Raw genomic sequence first — 27098 nt, 5'->3', positions numbered from 1 at the left:
CCAAACACAACATATGTGTGTCAGATGGTTGGAATGGTTAAAATGCAACAGCTCTATCACTGTCATCAGCATAGAGGGCCAAGTTGTTCAAATGGTGATAAGCTTAATCACTTGATTAATGATTAGTGAAAATTTTATTATATTTCTCCCGTACTTCAAAACCAGTGCGAGTATATTCCTTAAAATATGCTGGTAGGTAAAATTTTGTCAAGTTAGTGTTACCATAAACTATTTATCATTATTATATCATTGATGTTAAACTGCAATAAGCCTAGTTAGCTTTTTGAATAACTGGGCCCTGGTGTACAAATTTAATAAACAGTCTTAAGCAATGATGAAAAAAAGTTTAATAAGTATAGTAACCTGCCATAGAAATACAGGGTGAATCTCATTAGTAGATAACTAGTCTATCTGATACAAGAGCACTGACTGTTCAAGCATACACTCATATCCAAAATGTCAAATCCAATGTCATACGGCAGTGTTTATCACACGATAATGTCATACGGCAGTGTTTGTCACACGACAGACACTTTGTCAGCTGGCATGAACCCAGACTCGCCAAGGTGACGTATGGAAACTCTGCCTGAAGGTCGTATAGTAATCCACGTGATACTCGCATGATTTAAACTTATTCGAAGCCAAGCTTCTGGGGGAAATTGTAGAGCCCTGAAACATACAACACACATATATCAGTTTTAAATTTTTTCATAGCAAGATGTTTTATACCATCGTAGATGTAACCAGCTGACCGGGCCTAGCGCGGTATAATGTAAACAACCTGACGATCCACTGTGTCTATGGTATATTTTGCCATTTGTGCCCTTTGTTCTGGTGAATAGATTCCATAATTACCTCGTTTTCGTTTTTTTGGGGTATGTATAGCCTACACTGTATATGATACTATTGTCAAGAAAGATAGCTCGTATTGATTTACTATTGTAAGAAATTGAAAATGTGGCAAATTTTCTCCCCGCATTAGTCGCAAAGGGAAAAACACGAAATTTTCTCCCCACAAAATTAAACTATACAGTAATGAATCATTTTATCAAAATATATATAGTACCAGGTACATATAAATTTGCATGCTAAATACATTTTACTACTAAGAGCCCAACCTCAATACTTGTGTGGAATAAAGAATCCAAAAATGATCTCCATATAATCTTCCCTTTTCTGAACATCATTACCTATGTAATATTTTACTGTGCAATGATTCTACATGTCTTGAAATGACAAGCAGACAAACTTTTACCATTAAAAACTTCACATATCACAATAGTTTGTTTCATCCGTTGACTTGAAATATTGTATGTTTCATCCGTTGACTTGAAATATTGTATGTTTCATCCGTTGACTTGAAATATTGTATGTTTCATCCGTTGACTTGAAATATTGTATGTATCAGATTTTGCATATTCAATATTTCAAGTCTGGAAACAGGTCATAGATAATACAACCACTCAAACACAGCGTCCCAACAGCCTGAAATTTTCAAGTGCTAAGGGGAGATCATTTAAAGTCATGCTATTCAAAAAGGAGTGATTACTCTTAGTCATATTTATTATCAAATAAATCTCAATACTAGTAATTTTGGAGAGAATTTAAATTATTTATGCACAATAATGTTGACTGCAGATTGTAAATCTCGCTCAATTTAAGGCATCTAATTTAACATTCAAATTTTTTTCACCAAAATCTTCTCTACACACTTAATCCACTAGTAAAATCAAACACTCTTAGTCCCCTAAATTCTGATACATAAACATCACAGTAAACTTACCTGCACACAAAGTATCACAACTTACCTGCACACAAAGTATCACAACTTACCTGCACACAAAGTATCGTATGACATTAGCATGACACACCACAATCTCATGGCTGTCAATTTCCTGAGAGGCATCTGCTCGATGAAACAGATTTTTGTAAGCAGCTTCTATTCTAGCTCCGTCTTGGAGAAACTGCTGAAAATGAACACCAGAGATATGTATTAAGTTTGAAAGTTGCCCGTTATGCCAGGCTTTCACTAGACCCCTTCAGACCATATATTCAACTCCTCAAAATTAGATTTGGTCCCAGAGTTTACAAGGATATCTCTACTTGAATATGTTAAATATCGAGCATCAAGTAAAAGTCCTGTTATACAACATTCTTAGAAAAAATAATACACAAGAATGATGAATCCAACTAAGAATTAGCTAAGGCTGGCCACAAATCAGGGAGATCAGTGAGACAAGAGGCCCATGGGCCTGAACTGTCATCTGACTTTAAAGACTCTTGTACTATTGTAGCATACATACTCAGTAGCAAGTATGGTGGCACTGTTGGCCATGGCAGCCATCTTGGACTTCGGACTGAGCCAAAAAATAACAACACTTAGGACCATCTTGGGATCATTTCAGGTAAACTAGAGCTGAATCATATTGGTGGAGCTTGTGAAGAAGTGTGAAATAGGTGTTGCTAAGGAAAATCATGATTGCGCAATCATGTTACAAAATGGCTGTTGTAACTGCAATGTCAAAGCAAAGTTTTTACAAGGCTAAAAAATAACAACACCGATTTCAAGCTCAATAGCACCAGTGGAATAGGAGAAGAAGTTAAGTGTGTTTTTTAAGATGGCTGCCATCTTGGATTTCAAATCGACCTGAAAAATAACAACACTTGGTCAGGACCATCTCAGGATCATTCCAGGCAAGTGTCAGCTCAATCCCACTAATGGAACTAAAGTTTGAAATGTGAAAAGTTTAAGCACAGCGCATGGCGGACGACGGCGGACGAAGCACGATGACTATAGGTCAGCCTGACCCTTCGGGTCAAATGAACTAAAAAGGCAACATCTAGTTTACCTCCTTTTCTGGTCGCCAGTGCCCTATTGGAGGTTCTGGAGGTATGGGTGCCCCTTCACGGAGCATGTCTGTTTCTTTACGTGGAACATCAGGGAAGAACTTTTGTATAATATCAGCAGTCTCCTTCGCCCGTGTCATGGTTGATGATATGAGGACGGTATAGGATAGACCCAGGTCTTTGAGACGTTGCCCTGTATATTCTGCCTGCTTCCGCCCTGAATTAACAACACAAAATAATATATCAGTTACCTATAACATTACGGAAATCCGTTCCCGTGCATTTCCGTCCGGACTGTGAGTTTTCAGGACTATCGGCGTCCGGATTATCGCGGGTCCACTGTACAAGTTCAAGTTATCCCTTGAAGCAAATTGAAACTAATTGCACTTTTGTCAATGTGTAAATTTCAAAATAGATACATAATAATATCACAGTGCATCTACATGTATTCATGACTGAGATAATCTATCGCCCAGACTTGTATATAATTGAAGACAGAACATTTTGAGTCATTAAAATAGGGTGATACATAGTTGGGAATGTAGTCCGTGTGAGCCGACCCTAGTATATAGGCAGGTAAAACACTGTCTGGATCTGAAACAACAACTCTAACCTAATTCTGTGAGGTATCGCTGATTGTCCTCTTTTCCATCTGTGTTGTATTGACCATGCCGAATTAACAGTAGATGACGTGTTGCTGTTGGGGTATGTTTCTTCAGTTCATTTTCAGCATCTTTTGCATCTTTTTCATCCAAGGAATTTTTGTTTTTGGACGGTTTCACTAAACTGGCTGGTTCACATCTAAGAGCATATGAAATATATTTAATTACCTATGAAATGTTTATACATGTACTTGTGCCTCTATCATAAGGACCTGTTACAGGTTACCTGGGTACATTGATTTTTGCCCATGAGCCAATTTAATAACTATTGGTTGATTTTTGTAGTACTATATGGGACAACCCATGAAATATGTTTAAAAAATTCAAAAGGTCCCAGGGGTCTATTCTATGACCATTTTAATATCACCCTACATGGTAGTGACAGGGTTCCATTTTTAGTCAAAATAACGCACATTTAACTTTTTTACTTCAAAAAGTTATAATTTTCTTTAGAGTGATATCTACTGCAAAACATAGATGCATTTATGCAACAAAAAAAATATCTATTAAAAAGATTACACAATCTTAAACCCCAAAAATACCTTAATTTTTAAGCCAATTTTAAGCCATGTTCACTTTTTACGGAATTGGTACAACGACTTCCGGTTCTTTTACACCCAAAATATTTGGCAATTATTTGGACCATCATGTTAATTATCTTCACTATTTGACATTGAAATCATGCGTCGGGCCATTTCTGCAAAATCAATGTAACCTGTAACAGGTCTTTTATAACAGTCCTCTTCATTATCTTTTAGGCAGAAATAAATCATATTATCTTCATGTCAAATATTTCAGAAGTATAGTGAAAAATGAATGTTTCGAGGAATTTAAAAACGAGGCCCATGGGTCTTAACGGTCACCTGAGTTTTGATACATTTAGCATATTTGACACCTGTGACCTAGAACACAGGTCAAGGTCATCTATTTGAACAAACTTGGTAGCCTTTCATCCCAGCATGCTACAGACTTAATATTGGGTCTCTGGGCCTTTTCGTTATCAAGAAGAAGTAGTTCAAAGTTTAGCATATTTGACTTGGTGACCTTGAATGAAGGTCAAGGTAATCCATTTGAACAAACTTGGTAGCCCTTCATCCCTGCATCCTACAGGCCCAATATAAGGTCTCTGGGCCTTTTCGTTATCAAGAAGAAGTCGTTCAAAGATTTTAGCATATTTGACCCCGTGACCTTGAATGAAGGTCAAGGTCATCCATTTGAACAAACATGGTAGCCCTTCACCCCAACATGCTACAGACCCAATATCAAGTCCCTGGGTCTCTTGGTTATTTAGAAGTTGTTTAAAAATCTTAGCATTTTTTAACTATGTGACCTTGAATGAAGGTCAAGGTCAAGGTTTGGACAAATTTGGGAGCCCTTCACCCCAGCATACTACAGGCCAAATATTAGGTCTCTGGGTCTCTTGGTTATTGAGAAGTTGTTTAAAGATTTTAGCCTTTTTGACCACTGTGACCTTGAATGAAGGTCAAGGTCATTCATTTGAATAAACTTGAGAGCCCTTCACCCCAGCATGCTACAGGCCAAATATAAGGTCTCTGTGACTCTTGGTTATTGAGAAGAAGTTGTTTAAATATTGTAGCCTTTTTGACTCCTGTGACCTTGAATGAAGGTCAAGGTCATCCATTTGAACAAACTTGGTAGCCCTTCATCCCAGCATGCTACAGACCCAATATCAACTCCCTGGGTCTTTTGGTTATTTAGAAGAAATCATTTAAATTTTGTTTAGCATATTTGACCCCTGTGACCTTGAATGCCACGGCATAAGCTCACTTGCCCTTTGGGCAGGTGAGCTAAAAAGAAATAAAAAAAGGCCATATGGACCTGCATCTGTCACCTACATAAATATAAATGTAGTTTCACTTCTTCGATGGTTCAGTTAATAAAAAGAACTTGATTCTTTTAATCTAAGTATTTTAGTATTTTAGTTAATCAGAAATGAGCTCTGGACTTACATCAGACATCTAAGCATATCTGTCAGAATGTCCGAGTCTGGTGTCAGGCATTTAGGACCAGAACATACATATATGCACAGGGGCATGTCAAGTCTTATATTAAACAAGAAATATCTTTAAAAAAGATAAACGGCATAGTTTAAATACTGGTGGTTATAATGTAAAACTGCTGGCGAAATAAATTAACGAACTAATACTTTACAGCAGGAATAACAAAATTACATGTATTTCAATTTGAATCATTCTTGGTGATCATAAGACTACATTTAATTCAGGAATATAATTTTATTAATGCGTTATTTGAAAAGATACCACTTATTCAGTTGCATGCAATCTTAAATTTGTTTCGTTTTTAACTGCATATCTGCATTTTGCATTTACCGCTGCATTAACCAATCACGTACTTCATCTTGACCAGTAACGCCACCTATCGCGTCATATCCCGGGCCAAAAGAATAGTATACGGCTATGCCGAAAAAATAGCCAGAAATACTTATATAGTAATATATATATATTATAAGAGCGCAGCTCATCACGCCCTCGAAGCTCTCTTTAAGACAACATGTGTATAAGCTATATTTCCAATCAATTATATACCCCTTCAACTTTGAAATTGTGTCGCGCAGGAAAAGTCTCGCACCTCCAGTAGAGGCAGCCATGTTTGAAATCTCGATACATGCCCGACAAGATCTGAATGATTTCTCTCTCGTCAAAACAAATAACTGAAAGTTAGTTCAAATTACTTAATTCTCGAAATATCCACACAACCCATGTCAAAGGCCTGATTCATTTAAAAGTTACAATTTCTATTTTGCTTTTGACCGACGAGGTAAATATATTTTGCGAATTTGATTGGCTTGAGATATTTTGTTGGTTACCTAAATCGGAACTCTCCCAGTTTCTGTGCTGATCAAAATAGAGCAAGAGTAGAATAAGAGGTTATTTTGTTGCATATGTGCTTTAAATTGAACAGTTTTTAATTGTTTTATTATTAGATAAAAGCATGGAATTGTAAGCACAACTTTCCAGGTTATAACCGAAAACCCTGAAATATTACTGAGTTGAACACCCCATTCTGAATGGTGCTGTATTGTCGTCGAGCGCGACGTCATAAGAATTCAACGTCAAAGATTATGCTACTGATTCCTGCACTTTCTAAGCCCATATATTTTAAGAATTTTTCGTCGTTCAGATTTCTGTGAAATATGTGATATTTTACGGGAAATGAATGACTTCTGTATTTCAAAGTGGGTATAGACTGTATTTACTGCAGTAGTTAAGATTTCATCAAAACTTGTATTAATAAAATTTCATAATTTGTCCAATAATCACTCACTTCAGATTAAAAACCTGGATGTTTATAATATATCTCAAATAATAGTATAAGCGAGTGATTTTGTTTCTTGTTACTTCAACCACGGACTTAGATATACATACTAATATATGTCCATGCTTTAATAAACAAGAGGCCCAATGGGCCTGTATCGCTCACCTGGCTCTACAGCAACTTTGAAGTTGGTTGAGGTCATTTCTACAGATACTATGCTGATTACTTCTTTATTCAAATATCAGAGTAGGCTAGGTTTATTCATATTAATAAATTTTCTAGTCCTTTATTCCAGCATTCTATTGGCCTAATATCAGGTCTCAAAGGCTCTTGGCTATCGCAAAATTATTATTTACAGATTTAAGCCGATTTCACCCCTGTGACCTTGAATGTAGGTCAAGGTCATTCATTTGAACAAACTTGGTAGCCCTTCACCTCAGCATGCTTAAAGCCCAATATCAAGTCCCTGGGCCTCTTGGTTATTGCGAAGAAGTTGTTTGAAGATTATAGCCTATTTCACCCATGTGACCTTGAATGAAGGTCAAGGTCATTTATTTGAACAAACTTGGTAGCCCTTCACCCCAGCATGCTACAGGCCCAATATCAAGTCCCTGGGCCTCTTGGTTATTGAGAAGAAGTTGTTTGAAGATTACAGCCTATTTGCCCAATGTGACCTTGAATGAAGGTCAAGGTCATTTATTTGAACAAACTTGATAGCTCTTCACCCCAGCATGCTACAGGCCCAATATCAAGTCCCTGGGCCTCTTGGTTATTGAGAAGAAGTCGTTTGAAGATTATAGCCTATTTCACCTCTGTGACCTTGAATGAAGGTCAAGGTCATTTATTTGAACAAACTTGGTAGCCCTTCACCCCAGCATGCTACAGGCCTAATATCAAGTCCCTGGGCCTCTTGGTTATTGCGAAGAAGTTGTTTGAAGATTATAGCCTATTTCACCCATGTGACCTTGAATGAAGGTCAAGGTCATTTCTTTGAACAAACTTGGTAGCCCTTCACCCCAGCATGCTACAGGCCCAATATCAAGTCCCTGGGCCTCTTGGTTATTGCGAAGAAGTTGTTTGAAGATTATAGCCTATTTCACCCATGTGACCTTGAATGAAGGTCAAGGTCATTTCTTTGAACAAACTTGGTAGCCCTTCACCCCAGCATGCTACAGGCCCAATATCAAGTCCCTGGGCCTCTTAGTTATTGAGAAGAAGTCGTTTGAAGATTATAGCCTATTTCACCTCTGTGACCTTGAATGAAGGTCAAGGTCATTTATTTGAACAAACTTGGTAGCCCTTCACCCCAGCATGCTACAGGCCTAATATCAAGTCCCTGGGCCTCTTGGTTATTGAGAAGAAGTCGTTTGAAGATTATAGCCTATTTCACCTCTGTGACCTTGAATGAAGGTCAAGGTCATTTATTTGAACAAACTTGGTAGCCCTTCACCCCAGCATGCTACAGGCCTAATATCAAGTCCCTGGGCCTCTTGGTTATTGCGAAGAAGTTGTTTGAAGATTATAGCCTATTTCACCCATGTGACCTTGAATGAAGGTCAAGGTCATTTATTTGAACAAACTTGGTAGCCCTTCATCCCAGCATGCTACAGGCCTAATATCAAGTCCCTGGGCCTCTTGGTTATTGAGAAGAAGTTGTTTGAATATTAAAGCCTATTTCACCTCTGTGACCTTGAATGAAGGTCAAGGTCATTTATTTGAACAAACTTGGTAGCCCTTCATCCCAGCATGCTACAAGCCTAATATCAAGTCCCTGGGCCTCTTGGTTATTGAGAAGAAGTTGTTTGAAGACTACAGCCTATTTGCCCCATGTGACCTTGAATGAAGGTCAAGGTCATTTATTTGAACAAACTTGGTAGCCCTTCACCCAAGCAAGCTACAGGCCCAATATCAAGTCCCTGGGCCTCTTGGTTATTGAGAAGAAGTTGTTTGAAGACTACAGCCTATTTGCCCCATGTGACCTTGAATGAAGGTCAAGGTCATTTCTTTGAACAAACTTGGTAGCCCTTGATCCCAGCATGCTACAGGCCTAATATCAAGTCCCTGGGCCTCTTGGTTATTGAAAAGAAGTCGTTTGAAGATTATAGCCTATTTCACCTCTGTGACCTTGAATGAAGGTCAAGGTCATTTCTTTGAACAAACTTGGTAGCCCTTCACCCCAGCATGCTACAGGCCCAATATGAAGTTCCTGAGCCTCTTGGTTATTGAGAAGAAGTTGTTTAAATGAAAAAGTTGACGCCGGCCGGACGGCCGACGGACGCCGCACCATGGCATAAGCTCACTTGCCCTTCGGGCAGGTGAGCTAAAAACAAAACCCAAGACATGCATAAAATAAAATATAGATATACGTCACAAGTTTTAATTGTAACTAGTTTATATAGTGATACGATTGCCTTAGACTAGCTTCCTTTAGCTCAGTCTGTAAAGCGGCTGTCCAGTAAAGCTGCGGGTTGCGGACTCGATCCTGGTGGAGGCACACTATTTGCTTTTCTGTTACATCGGTTGACCACTCCAAGTGCAAGCTATAGGGAAATGAGAGGCTTCTTTGGGGATAAAACCTGGGTTAATGTGTTTTCGGGGCGAACATGTTTGAAAAGTGAGGAATAGTGAGGCAGGTTTTAATTGTAAATAGTGTACATAGTGTTTGAAGTGGCAAATTTCTTTAGCTCAGTCGGTAGAGCGGCGGACCAGTAAGCAGAGGGTCGTGGGTTCGATCCCCTGTGTTATACATATCATGGCCATCTTGTTGTATCTTCTGTCCTTTTACATTGTCAGTAGCATATGAAATTTGTATAGATTTCAATTCCTCTTATCTCTCTCTATATATATCTGTGCAAATTTATGTGTATCTATCATATCTATTCTGATGCCGATGGCAAAAGAGAAACAAATTTCCAGGAGGCAAGGAAGTGAACGGAGAAAGCAAACCATGGCACAGGATGTGATGAACTTTAGAAACAGCAGAGTGTTTTGAAAAGTGAATACTGAATAGTGTGAACATCTGCTATCAGCATCGGAAAAGTTTATTTGAATTGTTTATTCATTTGATAATCTATAATCATCAATGAATATTTTTTATTTATATCTTCGTTTATATTCATTTAAATAGAACCCTTGTATATAATAAGATACAATAAATATGTTTAAATCAAAAGAAATTTGGCAGTAGAATACTGATGTCATTATGCAGTGCACATGTCATCACGGATATAATATGTACGATCATCTGGAATCAGACAGCACAAAGTGAAGAGTGAAGACACTGTAAGTCACATCAGGATAAACAATAAGAATTTCAGTTGATATATGTATAGATGTTTAGATGTGTAAAAGTTCAAGGAGTAGTAGTGTGCAGCCAGCCGGGATCGAACCCGCGACCCTCAGCTTACTGGTCCGTCGCTCTACCGACTGAGCTAAAGGGAAATTCCCCCTAGCCTGAAGCTAGAAGGCGACCATACAACTATGTATGTACAGTATTTACAATTAAAACCCAGCCTGCTACACTACTCTCTCCTTCAAACGTGTTCGCCCTCGAACACACAAAGCCAGGTTCTATCTCCAAGGAAGCCTCTTGCTTTCACTTGGAGTGGTCTGCGGCACCAATGTAAAAGTTCAAGGAGAAGTAGTGTGCAGCCAGCCGGGATCGAACCCGCGACCCTCAGCTTACTGGTCCGTCGCTCTACCGACTGAGCTAAAGGGAAATTCTCCCTAGCCTGAAGCTAGAAGGCGACCATACAACTATGTATGTACAGTATTTACAATTAAAACCCAGCCTGCTACACTACTCCCTCCTTCAAACGTGTTCGCCCTCGAACACACAAACCCAGGTTCTATCTCCAAGGAAGCCTCTTGCTTTCACTTGGAGTGGTCTGCGGCACCAATGTAAAAGTTCAAGGAGAAGTAGTGTGCAGCCAGCCGGGATCGAACCCGCGACCCTCAGCTTCCTGTTCCGCCGCTCTACCAACTGAGATAAAGGGAAATTCACCCTAGCCTGAAGCTAGAAGGCGACCATACAACTATGTACAGTATTTACAATTCAAACCCGGCCTGCTACAGATGTAATGGATAGTTTATGTTACAATGTGTTTACATGTACATGTCAAGATATAGATTAAATTGGGGTGGGGGAAGGGTGGTATAATCACCCTTTATATTTTGACCTAGTTTGTAGCTTACTGTGTGTGTCATTCTTTTAAACTAACACCCCCCCCCCCCCCCCCCCCCCCAAAAAAAAAAAAACAACAACTGAAAATGTGGTAGTCTATACACACCGAGACAGATCCTAATATACATGTAACGTTACATGAACTGTAATGATTAACGTGGAGTAATTACGGTCATAGCTGCGCTCTTCTAAGGCTTTGCCTTCATTCATATTAGATATTTCTGGCTATTTTTTAATATGACTAGACATGCCCCTGTGAATGCGATACAATGTATATATATGCAAGTGCACTACATTCGTACATTGACATACTTGTCCCAATTGTAGTCCCATTTCACACTCGGTTCAAAATTGGATGTCCAGGAGGCTCTTGTGTGATTTTTCTGTGATTCGTTGTAAATGACGCCCACCGCAACCCCGACACCACCTAAAATTATGACCCCTCGCCGTGCCAGCCGACTCCAACCCGCCATGCTTGTTTACTGGTCAGGGTCGATCGGGAGCTTACTAAACCTCGCTAGCCTGTATCGATATTGCGGAATTACAGACGTTTCGCCCCAATGTCACAATGTCCCATGCCACAATGCCCCAATAGTGCTATTGTGTTATTGACGAGGGATTTATGTGACTACTGTGCAGTGCTATTGACGAGGGATTTATGTGACTACTGTGCAGTGCTATTGACGAGGGATTTATGTGCAAACTGCGACGTCTATCTTATTTTCTGCCAGTTTTTATGTAAAGGGGAATAACTCTTACGTTGTTGTGTTGATGTGGCTGCAAACACAGGTACTTGGGGTAAGAAATTACATTTGTATATATATACTATATAGCCTCGTATTACTATATAAAATAGAGATATTATTCCCATCACACACGACACATCAAAGTGCATTACACGGACCAATCAATGAATCAACGATGAACAGAAGCATGTCTTAGAATATAAATATAGGAACATGTACACTAACACTATCACACTGAGTATTACCATTCGATACGGATGTACATGTATCTTACGACTGTGTCCAGTGTACCCGTGTGGAGAGACCGCGACAGGGGGCGCTTCAGTGCGACATCTGTCATAGATGGCAGCACAGAACATTCAAGTCTGGTAAGTATACCAACAAAATAACTAGTTGAATAAATGGAAATGTATTGGAACGATATGTTAAAATGTGTATTTCCTTATTGATGTTACTTGATTGTAATCAATTGTAATTATAAATGTGCAAAATGAATAAATTGAATTGAATTATATTCACCAATTATCGTTCCATTACACGTTCTATTTGTATATTTCATTTTTAAATACATGTTATTGTATATATCGGGGCAAATATATCATGTTTCTTTTTATATTTTATTAAGTACATCGGGACGTATATATCTTTTTATATTTTATTAAGTACATCGGGACGTATATATCATGTTTCTTTTTATATTTTATTAAGTACATCGGGACGTATATATCATGTTTCTTTTTATATTTTATTAAGTACATCGGGACGTATATATCATGTTTCTTTTTATATTTTATTAAGTACATCGGGACGTATATATCATGTTTCTTTTATATATTTTATTAAGTACATCGGAACGGATATATCTTTTTATATTTTATTAAGTACATCGGGACGTATATATCATGTTTCTTTTTATATATTCTTAAGTTCAACGGGACGTATATACCGCGTTTCATTTTCTATATATTCTTAAGTTCAACGGGACGTATATATCGGGACGTGTAGTTATGTGCAATATATATGTTAGAATATCGTTATCAAGTTCATCTTTAGGGGTATCAAGGGAAGACTACAGACATATCAACAAGGGCGAATTAGATTTGTATTGGACATGCTGTCTCTGCGTTGGATCGAGACGGCCACTGCCTCCTGCTTCGCCACCACACAGCAAGTGATTCCCAGAGTTACTGTGAGAGGCTGCCACTTCCATTGGAGCCAGGCTGTATGGCGGAAGGTTCAGGAAGTTGGACTCCAGGTAAATACGTACGGAATGGAATAAAATGAAATGAAATGTCAATTCAATTCAATATTTTATTGCTCATTTATAGTTACAGAGTTCGGATAACTTGAATTTAGTATACAACATATTTTCCGATTCCTCGACAATAACAGTTTTAATTATATATACATGTCTATTGTCTACTGTTATACATTGTTATACTAAAAGACATTCGAAATTACGTAGACATAACACATTAATATTAATTTGTCATGCTAATTTGAAGTTTAACAAATCGTATTTATATTCTATAGGTTCCCTACAACGAGAAGGGCGAGATCTACTCGTTTGTTCAACTTTTTGCCCTCCCATACCTTCCGGCACCAAAGATTGAGGCAGCATTCCAGGCCATTGTTGAGGCCAGCCCCTCCGATCCGCGGGTCGACTCCCTCATCTCTTACATGGAGAGGTCCTGGATCGGCAGCACCTGCTTCCCCATCCCATCCTGGAGCGTATTCGGCAGGCCAACCAGGACCAACAACGACTGTGAGGGTTGGCATCGTCGCCTCAACCATGCTGCCAACGACGCTGTTCTGCCGTTTTACGTACTAGTCCCATTTCTTCACGAGGAAGCCAGCAAGGTTCCGATGCAAGCCTTGATGGTGGCGCAGGGAACGCTGTGCAGACTGCAGCGGAAGGACGTCAATCTACAGCAAGGACGTCTATTCCTAGCTGCGATAACGTAGCTCTGGACGTCGGACGGACAATTTATGACAGATGGTCGTCGTAGAGCAGTGTAGGCAGGGTATGAATATTCGTTCTAGTCTTCTTCTTCTTCTTTTGTCGTTCGGCCTCCGTCAAAAAATGACGATTACGGCTAATGGGAGGCATTGCCAATGCTCTTAAAAAAAAAAAAAGTGCAGGGATTTGGGTACAGTGAGAGGGTTGTTTTTTTTTTTTAATTTTTTTTAGTGGAAACTATAAGATAAAAGCATTTGATGGTGTGTTTATGGTGTGTGTTTGAGATCATCAAGGGCTGCATTGTGTATATGTGCCTTGGAGATCTCTAGTGTAGTGCATTGTACTGCTGCCACCGGGAGGAGGTTCCATTGTGTTATTGTGTGTGGGAAAAAGGAGTATTTATATGTGTCATTGGTGGCAGATAGGTGTCTGAATGTGTAGGGGTGTGTTTGCCTTGTCCTAGGGTCAGCTGGGTGCATGATGCCGTGTGGGTCTATTGCGACATGATGGTGAATGATTTTGTATAGAAGTATGAGTCTGGTCTTGAGTCTACGTGTTTGAAGTGTAGGCCAGTTGAGTTTGTCCATCATGTCTTGTACTGAACTTGTGTTGTGGTATCTGTTTTGTACGTATCGTGCTGCTCTGCGTTGAATTTTTTCTATTTGACTGATTTGGTTTATGTTGTGCGGGTCCCATATGGAAGAGCAGTATTCTAGTTTGGGTCTCACTAGGGCTTTGTATGCATATGTTCTTTTATATGTTGTGAGTTTATTTTCAGGTTGCGTTTTAGGAAGCCCAGTGATCTGTTGGCGTTTGCAGTGATGTTATTGATGTGTGTATCCCATTTGAGGTTTTTCTGTAATGTGAGTCCTAAGTATTTGCTGGCGTCGACTTGTTGCAGTGTGTGGTCGTGTAGTTTGTAGTTATATGTTGTTTTGGTGCGTTTGTTTGAGGTGGATATGATGTTGCATTTGTTTGGGTGGAATTTCATGAGCCAGTCTTGTTCCCATGCACTGTCCTGCTGCGTTTATGTCTTGTTGTAATTTGTGTGCGTCGTCTATGTTGTGGATTGTCTTGTAGATGATGCTATCGTCGGCGAAGAGTCTGAGGGTGCTGTGTTTGATGTAGTCTGGTAGGTCGTTGATGTATATGAGGAAAAGTATGGGGCCCAAGCAGGTTCCTTGAGGTACTCCTGAGGTGACTTGGACTTTGTCCGATTGTTTCCCTTCAAGTAATACTGTTTGGGTGCGGTGTGTCAGAAAGTCTGTTATCCATGTGAGTGTGTTCCCTGTAATTCCGTAGTATTTGAGTTTGTACTGGAGGCGTTTGTGTGGGACTTTGTCAAATGCTTTGGCAAAGTCCATTATGACAAGGTCTGTCTGTTTGTTTGTATTGTTATTTAGTGTTAGGTCGTGTATGAATGTGGCGAGTTGTGTTTCACATGATCTTGAGGAGCGAAAGCCGTGTTGGAGGTTGTAGAGTATGTTATTGTCCTCTAGATGTTTCATTTTTGCGCTTGTGATTATGTGTTCCATGATTTTGCATGCGATGCAGGTGAGTGAGATTGGGAGGTAGTTAGTGGGGTTGTGTTTGTCTCCTTTCTTGTATATAGGGTTTACATTTGCGTGTTTCCAGTCATGTGGTAGTGTCCCTGAGCTGAGTGAAGTGTTGAAGATTTTTGTGAGTATGGGTGCTATGGGGTCTTTGAGTTGTTTAAGAATTTTGCCGTGTATTTGGTCAGGTCCTATTGGTCTATTCCAGCTATATGGAGCCTGTATTGTGATGGGGACCTGTCATGTATGGACCTTCTGGTGGCCATTTCCAGGATCACCGGGCCTGTCCAGCGACGTCAGTAGCTAGCTGTGACATTTGATGTAGGGTGCATATAGAACGAATATTCATACCCTGCCTACACTGCTCTCCGGCAGGGTATGAAGTCCCTCCCATTGCCGATAGTGTAGCAAGCCCCGATGTGATTCACATCGGGCAGTATAAGCAGTGGTAAAAAAATTCTCGGATAAAAAAACACATGTAAATTTTCAAGCAACAAACCTGCACATTACTGCGATAACGTAGCTCTGGACGACGGACGGACAATTTCTGACAGATGGTCGTCGTCAGAGCTACGATTCCCTCCCATTGCTCGTAATGTAGCAAAACAGTGAACCTCGAAAATGCTACAAATAGCGGATATCGTTTAACTTTGGAGTAATAGTTCGTATAATTAAACATTTCTAATACAATTTTGCAGTGTATTAGCCTACCGTCTAATCTAGAAATCTTTAATTCGCATATTCTGATATCATACTGCTCGGAGTTGTCTCCGTGATCCGCCATGATACTTCTCGAAGAACTCTCGCGAGGATTCTAACCCAAATATGGAACCCGTGATCCATATATGGATGAAGCTACTACGATAAATAAATACATAATCAGAGATATTTAACCACTCTTTTGTAACTCTTGTGAAGAAAGCGAATCTTACTTTGCGTAATTAAATAATTTCAGAATGAATTGACCTTCCTTACGGAGATATATTACTCCGAATCTGTTTTTCTGTTGAAATCTCGCGGGAAACCTCTATTAGCATCAATTTATTTTGATTTCCTTATAAGGAAATTGACCTTTACACTTGTATCAAAGATGGCGGTATGTTTAAACTGATATCTCCGTGTGTCTTGCTCGTTTTGGATTTTACTATTTATTGTCAAACATTTGAAGTAATGTGCAGGTTTGTTGCTTGAATATTCATAATAGATACCAGAATCATCAATTTACATGTGTTTTTTTATCCGAGAATTTTTTTACCACTGCTTATACCAGAGACATATCTGTATATATGTCTCTGCTTATACTGCCCGATGTGAATCACATCAGCTGATCAGGGCTTGCTACACTATCGGCAATGGGAGGGACTTCATACCCTGCCGGAGAGCAGTGTAGGCAGGGTATGAATATTCGTTCTAACAACATATATGCAGAATTAAGATATTCAGATACTGTAAAACTGAGCATTGATGCATGATAATTCGTTATTTCCATTGTCACTTTCAGATTGTCTAGATAACGGAAACAACAAGAAAGCAATTCAAGAAGCGGACAAAGTATTGAAGAAACAGAAGGATTTACAATGTGCAAAAGTAAGTTAATTTGAACTCTATATTATCTTTACAATGGAGAGATAAATAATCTTACTTGGATTATTTTATCCAAACAATTTTTTTTGGATTGATAAGCTATCCATGAACTTTTTCTGTAATTTAAGGCTTCTTTCTGACTTCTGTATACCAGGCACTTGATGAAGTTGTTAGGCTTGCCCAAAAAAGCGTAAACAAAATGGTGGTCTATAGCTCGCTACCTTGTACAATATGGTGTGTTGTATATATTCTTCATTTTGGAAACACACAGGTGTGTATGTAATCATCTAGCATTATTAAGTAATAATTATATTACATTGAATTAAATATTGTATTGAGCAACACATATTGTTGCAGATCCAAAGTGAAAGTGGAGCAATGAAGCTGGCATATTATTTACATCAGCAACCTTTGTTCTGAATCTCATCTATTACCCCGATTGACAATAGACTTACTGAAAACCCATGAATTTAGCAACAGAAGTGTTTGTTTTGGAAATTGTAATCCTCTTTTTATATATCTATTGATTTGGTTAGTGTATGTATCATCTGCTGTTCCCAGCAAATCAACTAAATGGTGTCTGTATATGGGGAAGAGTGAGCATATTAACACTATTACAAAAAGAATTAGATATGTAAAATGGTCAGTTGTATACAACAAATTTTAATTGAAGATCTATAACATTTTAACCTGCAATATAACCTGAACCTACAGGTACTCAAGGCGCTTGCTTTACTGAGACTGGGACGACATGATGAAAGTTCTGTGTTGCTGAAGGACATACATGCCCAAAACCCAACAGATGAGGCCACACTTCAGGCCATGTCCATCTGCTACAGGGAGGTCTATAAACGTAGGTTATTCTCTCACTGAATATCTGGCTTCAACTGGTAATATAACTATGCATAGCTTTACAGTGTTAGAGGAACACTAGTCGACCATGATCATATAGTCAATGTCCACTGTGGTCAATTTATAATTAATTCACTGCCCCATGAAAGGATTTCGTGAAATATGTCTGTACAGAAAATACATGCACAAGTCTATTGCTGTGAACAAAGAACTGGTCTTTTACATGAATTCAGACCATGTTTAGATAATACCAGCCTTTGTCAAAATCTGGGCATGGGAATATTACACTTATTTTTTAAAGATTTTGTGACATGCAAAAAATGAGCAAGCAACTGAATTTTCCATTTGAATCCATTGGTCAGCATCACTTCTCTATAATTGCTCTTTTATCTTACCAAGTATTTAACAAATTCTACTGCATAGATTCTGGATAAAAGTGTTGTTTGATTCTCATGTAAAATTTGATTATAATATCTGGTTTCTTTTCAGTGGAACTTATTGCTGATCTTTATGAAAATGCTCACAAGCGTCGACCGGACAATGAAGACATTTTGTCTTCATTGTTTATGGCATATGTCCGACTTGGAGACTACAAGAAACAGCAGCAAACCGCCATGACATTACACAGACTGCAGCCCCAGAAAAACCCCTACTACTTCTGGGCCGTCATGAGTATTGTGATGCAGGTACAGTTCTGCTAAAAATCTTTAAATTAAAAAGAAAGGTTTGTGCAGTGATGAAGTAGGGCAGAGATAACTCTGGAGGGGGCCATTTGCCCCATACTTTCCAAAATGCCCCCCCCCCAAACTCACAAATTTCTTCAATTTTCTATGTTTTGGCCCATACGATTTATGAAATCTTGTCAAAATGGCCCATGATTTTTGGGTCCAGGGTGAACCCTGGTAGGGCACCCAAAATACTTGCCAAAGAAAAAAACATGAACAGGGTGTGATTATCCAAGTCGTGAATTAGGAGCATGCCTTCAGTGTGGAAGGGGGCCAAATAGCTCAGTTTGTTAAGAGTGCCGACCACATAACCTTTATTAAATCATGATATTAAGTTTTGTATTGCTTGACCTTTCACTTAATGATTTTATTAGGATATTGACAATTTGTTGTCATTTGATAATGTCATCACTCAGACTGTCTCTAGAGAATGACAGGGGACATGTATTGTTTTAAGCAGTATTCTCATAATATTTTTAGGTTTTAAAAATGAATTTCCTATTAAATCATGTGTAACTCAGGAACTTGGAAGAGCTATACCTTCATCTTGACCTGACAGTATGCTTTTCAACACAAATTGTAGTTTGTACCATTGTATTTTGAAAATGTTTTGAGCATGTAATGTGACTACTAAGAACTGTGGGATACAGATTTTTTCTCTATAAAAAGTTGAATGTTTTGTGATCCTTTGTAGGGTCACCAAGATGAGAAGTTAGCCCACGGCATGTTCCTTCCACTTGCTGAGCGAATGACCAAAAAATATATCGATGAGGAAAAGATAACTGCAGAAGCAGGTACTTAATACAGTGATATTTGTGATAAAGATATTTACCAGTTATTTTCTGAAAAGTTATCCATGAATGTTAGGATTGGGGTCATGTTATAAGATATCTGTTAGTAACAGGGCTTATCAATTGTTTAAGCAGTATTAAGAATTTAGGGATTAACATCTGACAAATTAACAAAGCACTTATATTCATTTGCCTATGCACAAATACATCCTTTGTCTGGAATCTCAGGAGAACATATAAGTAAGGTTAACGTTGGTAGTTAACCTTACTTGTTATGCTAACCCAAGTTAGTTAACCTTACTTGTTATGCTAACCCCAGTTAGTTAACCTTACTTGTTATGCTAAAACATTTACAAACGACAACATATATGTGAGTCTGGTTTTGTGAGATTCCCTAAATTTATGAAGAGGCATCATTTAAAATATGAAAAATATCTGTAGATATCACTGTTCTTGAATGATTTTAGCTGGAGATCTTGACTTGAAATGCTGGAATTCTTCATTATGTTATTTTTTGAGATCTGATAAAAAAAAACTGATAATCATTGTCAGAAAGTTAAGATGTTGGTGTATTTCATCATTGTCAGAAAGTTATAAGATGTTGGTGTATTTCATCATTGTCAGAAAGTTATAAGATGTTGGTGTATGTCATCATTGTCAGAAAGTTGAGATGTTGGTGTATTTCATCATTGTCAGAAAGTTAAGATGTTGGTGTATTTCATCATTGTCAGAAAGTTAAGATGTTGGTGTATTTCATCATTGTCAGAAAGTTAAGATGTTGGTGTATTTCATCATTGTCAGAAAGTTATAAGATGTTGGTGTATTTCATCATTGTCAGAAAGTTCAGATGTTGGTGTATTTCATCATTGTCAGAAAGTTAAGATGTTGGTGTATTTCACGCAATTTTTTGTGTAATTTTAATACATGAGGTTAGTAAAATGTTAAATGTAAACATTATATTACAGAGGTACAGATATATCTCATAATTCTGGAACTTCTCGAGAAGTGGGAGGATGCTTTGGAAGTTGTTGAAGGGTCACTTGGAGGTAAACTATCTTAGCGATCTTCTGTATTATTTTAGTCTAGACATTTCTGCATGCTTTCTCATATTTGTTACTGAAAAATCGGTATTTATGAGAGCTCCAGTCCAGAGACAGTTGGAGCTAACTTTGGACGACCGCTACATATATGTATATGTACATGTTTACACTTAGTAAAACAATTAACATAGAATGTTCTACATGTAATGATAAACTGAGAATATAAAATAGTGTAGTGTGTTGTTTTGAGTGATTTCAGTTACCAGATGATAAAGTAACTGTGCACACTTTACTAAATATCATTGACCTGAAGCGAATGGTAGAAATATAATACACTAAAAATTAGAATGATTCGGACGATTTTATGTCACAAGTGTTGTGTCTAGTGTTTGCAAAAATATGTCCAGTATTAGATGATGTTCCATAAAAGTTAGTGATGAATCTTTTCTGTTTCACAGCAAAACTTACAAGTGAATTCAACTTTTGAGAAAATAAAACCGCAGATCTTTATGCCAAATTAGAGCGATGGCCACAAGTCAACAGAGAGTACAAGAAACTTCTTAAGGACAGGTAGGATATTTATATTGTGTTATGGATTTCTTAAGCCTATAGTTTATCTGACAGATTTATTGATGGTAGTTGCAGAAGTGGTATTTGACAAAGGTTGACTATTATGGTTATTACAGAAGTTCTTAACAACGGGAAAATCTTGGGAGATTTTTTTTACCACAATCAAAACAAGCCACAGCTGGTGGCTGACCCTTTGGGGGCATTTAAGGTGTATCAAGTGTTAAAATATATTCAATTGTATAGTAAAGTGTAAAAGGTATATCAGAATAATTTATACTGTACTGAGGTCCCCTTTTATATAAGTTATAATCTGCTAGCAATTTCTAGTCTTAATATGAAATCATTATAGATGTTTTTAGGTCATCTGACCCAAAGGGTCAGGATGACCTATAGTCATCGTGCTTCGTCCGTTGTCGTCCGCCGTGCGCCGTGCGCCGTCCGTAAACTTTTTCTTTCAAAACGCTACTCCTCCTTAACCCTTGGGTGGATTACTTCCAAATTTGGTTTGAAGCATCATTGGGGGAGGGCAATCATATTTTATATAAATGAGGCTGGTCTGACCCCTGGGGCCAGAAGGGCGGGGCCCCAAAAAGGGAACTTAGGTGAATATTGCTATAAAATCCTACTCCTCCTTTACCCTTGGGTGGATTACAACTAAATTTGGTGTGAAACATCATTGGGGGAGGGCGGTCATATTTTATATAAATGAAGTTGGTGTGACCCCTGGGGCCTGAGGGGCGGGGCCCCAAAAGGGGAACTTTGATGAAATTTTGCTATAAAATCCTACTCCTCCTTAACCCTTTAGTGGATTTCAACCAGATATGTTGTGAAACATCATTTGGGGAGGGCGGTCATATTTTATATAAATGAGGCTGGTGTGACCACTAGGGCCTGAGAGGCGGGGCCCCAAAAGGGGAACTTTGATGAAATTTTGCTATAAAATCCTACTCCTCCTTAACCCTTTAGTGGATTTCAACCAGATATGTTGTGAAACATCATTTGGGGAGGGCGGTCATATTTTATATAAATGAAGTTGGTGTGACCCCTGGGGCCTGAGGGGCGGGGCCCCAAAAGGGGAACTTTGATGAAATTTTGCTATAAAATCCTACTCCTCCTTAACCCTTTAGTGGATTTCAACCAGATATGTTGTGAAACATCATTTGGGGAGGGCGGTCATATTTTATATAAATGAGGCTAGTGTGACCCCTGGGGCCTGAGGGGTGGGGCCCCAAATGGGGAACTTTGATGAAATTTTGCTATAAAATCCTACTTCTCCTTAACCCTTTAGTAGATTTCAACCAGATATGTTGTGAAACATCATTGGGGGAGGGTGGTCATATTTGATATAAATGAGGCTGGTGTGAGCCCTGGGGCCAGAGTGACAGGCCCAAAAAAGGGAACTTTGATGAAATTTTGCTATAAAATCCTACTCGTCCTTAACCCTTTGGTGGATTTCAACCAGATATTGTGTGAAACATCATTGGTGGAGGGTGGTCATATTTTATATAAATGAGGCTGGTGTGGCCCCTGGGGCCAGAGGGGCGGGGCCCCAAAAGGGGAACTTGGATGAAGTTTTGCTATAAAATCCTATTCCTCCTAACACCCATAGTGAATTATTACCAAATTTGGTGTGAAACATCATTGGAGGAGGACAATCATATTTTATATAAATGAGGCTGGTTTGACCCCTAGGGCCAGAGGGGCGGGGCCCCAAAAGGGGAACTTTGGTGAATTTTTGGTATAAATCTACTTCTCTCTAACCCTTGGGTGGATTAATACGAAATATGGTGTGAAACATCCTTTGGGAAGGGTGGTCATATTTTATATAAACGAGGCTAGTGTGACCCCTTGGGCCTGAGGGGCAGGGCCCCAAAATGGGAACTTTGGTGAATATTTGCTGTTAAATCCTAATCCTTCCTAACCTTTTGGTGCATTACAACCAAATTTGATGTGAAACATATTAGGTGACGGCAATCATATTTTTTAATGAGACAGGTTTGACCCCTGGGGAAAAAAAGATGGGGCAAAAGGAGTGCTTAGGTTAAACATTTCTTTAAAATGCAATTCCTCCTTAATGCCTTAATTGATTACAACCATATTTAGTATGAAACATCATTGGGGAAAGGCAATCCTAATTGATATAAATGAGTCTTGTCTGACCCATTGGGACAGAGGGGCATGCCCCAAAAATGGGAACTTGGCTAAAATTTTGCTTTATGATGCTGCTCTTCCTGGACAAGCTAAATGGATAAAAACCAAATTTGATCTAAAACATAACTGGCTGCGATAAATAATTTATGGTAATAATGCTGGATTGGGGTGTGTGTCCCTGCTGTAAGTGTAAGTGTTTGTCAGATGACCGTTAAGGCCCATGGGCCTCTTGTTATCAATTTCAGCCCAGACCACTGGAATAACTGGCAGGATTATATCCGTTCCTGTCTACATCTGGTTGAGGCTAGCTGGACACCAGATAAAGATAGGTAAGATCTTATTCAATCAAAATGATACAGAGAATCTGATAAATTGTTCTACGACACATGTAAGGTGTTTTTAGTTCATCTGCCCAAAAGAGAAATGAGTTTACGCTGTGGTCCAACCAACATTCAAGGTCATATAGGTTAAAAACTTTAAACAACGTCTTTATAACCAAGAGGCCCAAGTACCTGATATTAGACCTGTAAATGTTAGGGTGAAGAGCTATCAAGTTTGTTGAAATGAATGACCTTGGCCTACATTCAAGGTCACAGGGGTCAAATAGGCTTAAACCTTTCAAACAACCTTTTAATAACCAAAAGGTCCAGTGACCTGATATTTGGCCGGGAGTATATTTGGATGAAACACAGCAAAATTCATTTAAATGAATTAGTTTTGCTTGCCTACTTTTATATTTGAATAAAGTGGTAGTTAGCTTTAATTAAGCATCCACATAAACATCAAAGTTGCATTAGAAGCATGTGAGGGATACAGACCCATTGTACCTTTTGTTAGCTCACCTGGTCTGAAGGACCTTCTTCTTCATAACCACTGATCAGAATTTGACCAAATTTTGTCAGAAGCATCCCTATGGGGTGTGGACTCAAAATTGTACAAATGGTGGGGCTGACCCCCCAGGGGTCTGAGGGGCGAGGCCAAAAGGGGACGATTTGGCTCTATTAATATAAACAACTTCTTCTCTGAAACCAAGCAAAGGATATCGCTCCTATTTGCCTGGTAGCATCACTATGGGGTGAGGATTCAAAATTGTACAAATGGTGGGGCTGACACCCTGGGGGCCTGAGGGGCGGGGCCAAAATGGGTCAATATACCTATATTGATATTAACGACTTCTTCTCTGAAACCAAGCAATTGATATCGCTCATATTTGCCTGGTAGCATCACTATAGGGTGGGAATTCAAAATTGTACAAATGATGGGGCTGACCCCCTGGGGGCCTGATGGGCGGGGCCAAATGTGGTCATTTGGGCTATATTGATATAAACGACTTCTTCTCTGAAACCAAGCAATTGATATTGCTCATATTTGACTGTGAGCATCACTATGGGGTGGGGATTCAAAATTGTACAAATGGTGAGGCTGACCCCAAGGGGGCCTGAGGGGTGGGGCCAAGAGGGGTCAATTTGGCTAAATTGATATGAACAACTTTTCTTCTGAAACCAAGCAATTGATATTGCTCATATTTGACTGTGAGCATCACTATGGGGTGGGGATTCAAAATTGTACAAATGGTGAGGCTGACCCCAAGGGGGCCTGAAGGATGGGGCCAAGAGGGGTCAATTTGGCTAAATTGATATGAACAACTTCTCTTCTGAAAACAAGCAATTGATATTGCTCATATTTGACTGTGAGCATTCCTTTGGAGTCGGGATTCAAAATTGTACATATAGTGGGGCCGACCTCCCTTGGGGCTGAGAGGCGGGGCCAAAAGGGGTCATTTTGGCAGATTTGACATAAACAACTTTTTCTCTGAAACTAAGCAATGGATATCTCTAATATTTGACTGGTAGCATTCCAGTGGGTTAAGGATTCAAAATTGATCAACTGATGGGGCCTACCCCCTTGGGGCTGAGGGGAAGGGCCAAAAGGGGCCAATTTTGTTAAATTGATATAAACAACTTCTCTGAACCTAATCAATGGATATCACTCACATTTGTATGGTAGCATGGTCATGGGGTTGGGATTCAAAATTGTACAAATTTTAGGGTTGACCCCACCAAGGGGCTGAGGGGTGGGGCCAAAAGGGGTCAATTTGGCTAAATTGATATGAACAACTTCTTCTCTGAAACAGCTCATATTTGACTGGTAGCATTCTTTTGGGTAAGGATTCAAAATTTTATAAAGGAAGGAACTGACCTCCCGGGTGCAGAGGGCGGGGTCAAAAGGGGTCAATTGGTTTAAACAACTTCTTTTCTGAAACTAAACAATGGATATCACTCACATTTGTGTGGTATCATCCCTAAGGGGTTGTGCCAAAAGTCAATTTCATTTCATGAATTAATGCATTTTTTGGCATACCTCACGTACCCATTTTAAATGACTATGATATATTGACATAGCAATACCAGTGACAAATATACTTAATCATCATTCTTGTTTCATATATCAGGTAGCAGTGTACAGTAAAAATGCCAAATTCTGAAAAATATGGCACATGCTTTAGATATGTAAACATTGCCAGTTAACCTTACATATAACCTCTAATAAAGTATATATATTTGAAATCTGTACAACATTTGCAATTTTAATAGAGCTCTGAAGGATAAGTAAACTGATATTTTCTGTGATTTTTAGAGCTGTGAATACCATGGTAACAGCTTAAAAAATTCTCAAAAATTGCAAAATATTATGATATTTGACCCAAAATGGCACAATTCTCTACACAATTTTTTTTCTGAAACCTATTTAAAATTAAATATCTCTATCCCAAAGACAGAATTAATCTTGTTTGGACATATGTTGTAAATTAAGTTTTTTCCGCTATCTTACCTTTTCTGTGGGCTTCCATTTTGCGCTGTAGGCGAAACTAAATTTCCTGTGTAAACACACGTTCGGAAAATCCGGATATTTAAAATCCGGAACCAATTTATTGATTTTTGTTTTAATAAATGTGAAGCCTGTATGTACTACTTCATACTGGATATACCAATTATAGTGTACATTTATTTTTTCATTTTTTATACATATCATAATACAGGAGTTATTTGCTTAACAAAAAAATTGCCCATGGCCAGGCTGTCTTACTGTGGTGTGCTACCTTATACATCACTTTTGTTAATTCTAATTTTACTAAAAACCCCATGAATGTCTAGAATATGTTCCGACGAACAAAATGACATATCGGGTTACTGTGTATCTTTAATAGTCACCGAGTATTGCTGATTTCCCTGAGAGGTGTATTTTGACAACTTTTTCTCTCAATCCAGTAATAAGGGGAGGTAATTTTAAAGATGAAAACTCCCATAATTCTGTATATCTCTTGAATAAAGTTGTGTTTTGAGTTGAATGTGGTACTTTAAGTCTCTGTGCATGTAATCAAGCAAAAAATACTATACAACTATCAAATTTAGCCTTGTAATATGACGTCATAGTTACCATGACGTCATCAGTAACTATGACGTCATCAGATGGTATCTATGACGTCATAAATACTCAATGGTGTCATAATAGATAACCAAATTCCTTTCCAAACCTCAGCTTAGCAACACATGCAATATTCTAACTGATAAATCATGACATGACATCCAAGATTTCAAAATGTCATGCCTATGACATCACAGTCATCTGTTTCCACCCCGGTAATTCAGATATGTACCAATGATCATATGAAAGTGTCCGCTGATCCCATTTCATGCGGAAAATGCTATTTTTTCTGCTTTACCGAAGGAAGTGACAATAATTGACAATATTGTATCAACCGTACACTCCATCAATTGAAATTACATGCTTACCAATGTATAAATAAATTGAAAATAATGGTTTCACCAAATATTTCAAAAAATAACACTTACTGTAATAGTTTCCATGGATACGGGGTAATAAATCAGGTAAAACAAACCAGAATTCAGTCTATATGGTTTGTTAGATACCCAATAAGTTATTTTGGGTTTGTTATAAAACATAGAATATCTTTTCAATTTACACTGACTCATTAACATTATGCTTAATTAACCCACCCTTAAAATGGGTAAATATGCGAGTTACCTCCCTTGATTCCTCTAATATGACAAGCCTGATAATAAACAAGTTTTAAATTGTTTTTATGCATTTTTGAGCAATAATGAACTAAAATGA

At 38.5% G+C, this 27098-nt stretch overlaps 1 protein-coding gene and 1 pseudogene across 3 annotated transcripts; one reads left to right on the top strand and one right to left on the bottom strand.

The window, feature by feature from the left end:
- Nucleotides 1–327: 327 nt before the first annotated feature.
- Nucleotides 328–11492, bottom strand: LOC117332463 (serine/threonine-protein phosphatase PGAM5, mitochondrial-like). Of its 3 annotated transcripts, none has more exons than XM_033891381.1 (5): nt 11302–11492; nt 3461–3648; nt 2850–3064; nt 1834–1964; nt 328–669 (listed from the first exon to the last, which is right to left on the bottom strand). In XM_033891381.1, exons 1-5 carry the CDS (start codon nt 11460–11462, stop codon nt 519–521), a joined length of 846 nt encoding a protein of 281 aa, XP_033747272.1. In that variant the 5' UTR covers nt 11463–11492; the 3' UTR covers nt 328–518. The 3 variants fall into 3 exon arrangements, with proteins under 3 accessions (XP_033747272.1, XP_033747271.1, XP_033747273.1); XM_033891380.1 differs by having other exon boundaries at nt 1834–1967; nt 11302–11491; XM_033891382.1 differs by having other exon boundaries at nt 1834–1967; nt 11292–11426.
- Nucleotides 11493–11533: 41 nt separating this feature from the next.
- Nucleotides 11534–27098, top strand: part of LOC117332119 — a 42562-nt pseudogene continuing 26997 nt past the window's right edge.

Source organism: Pecten maximus, chromosome 8, assembly GCF_902652985.1.
Source record: "Pecten maximus chromosome 8, xPecMax1.1, whole genome shotgun sequence".
NCBI classification, from domain to species: Eukaryota; Metazoa; Mollusca; class Bivalvia; order Pectinida; family Pectinidae; genus Pecten; species Pecten maximus.
The sequence above is the reverse complement of the archived record's forward strand: the minus strand, read 5'-3'. Positions and strand labels throughout refer to the sequence as shown.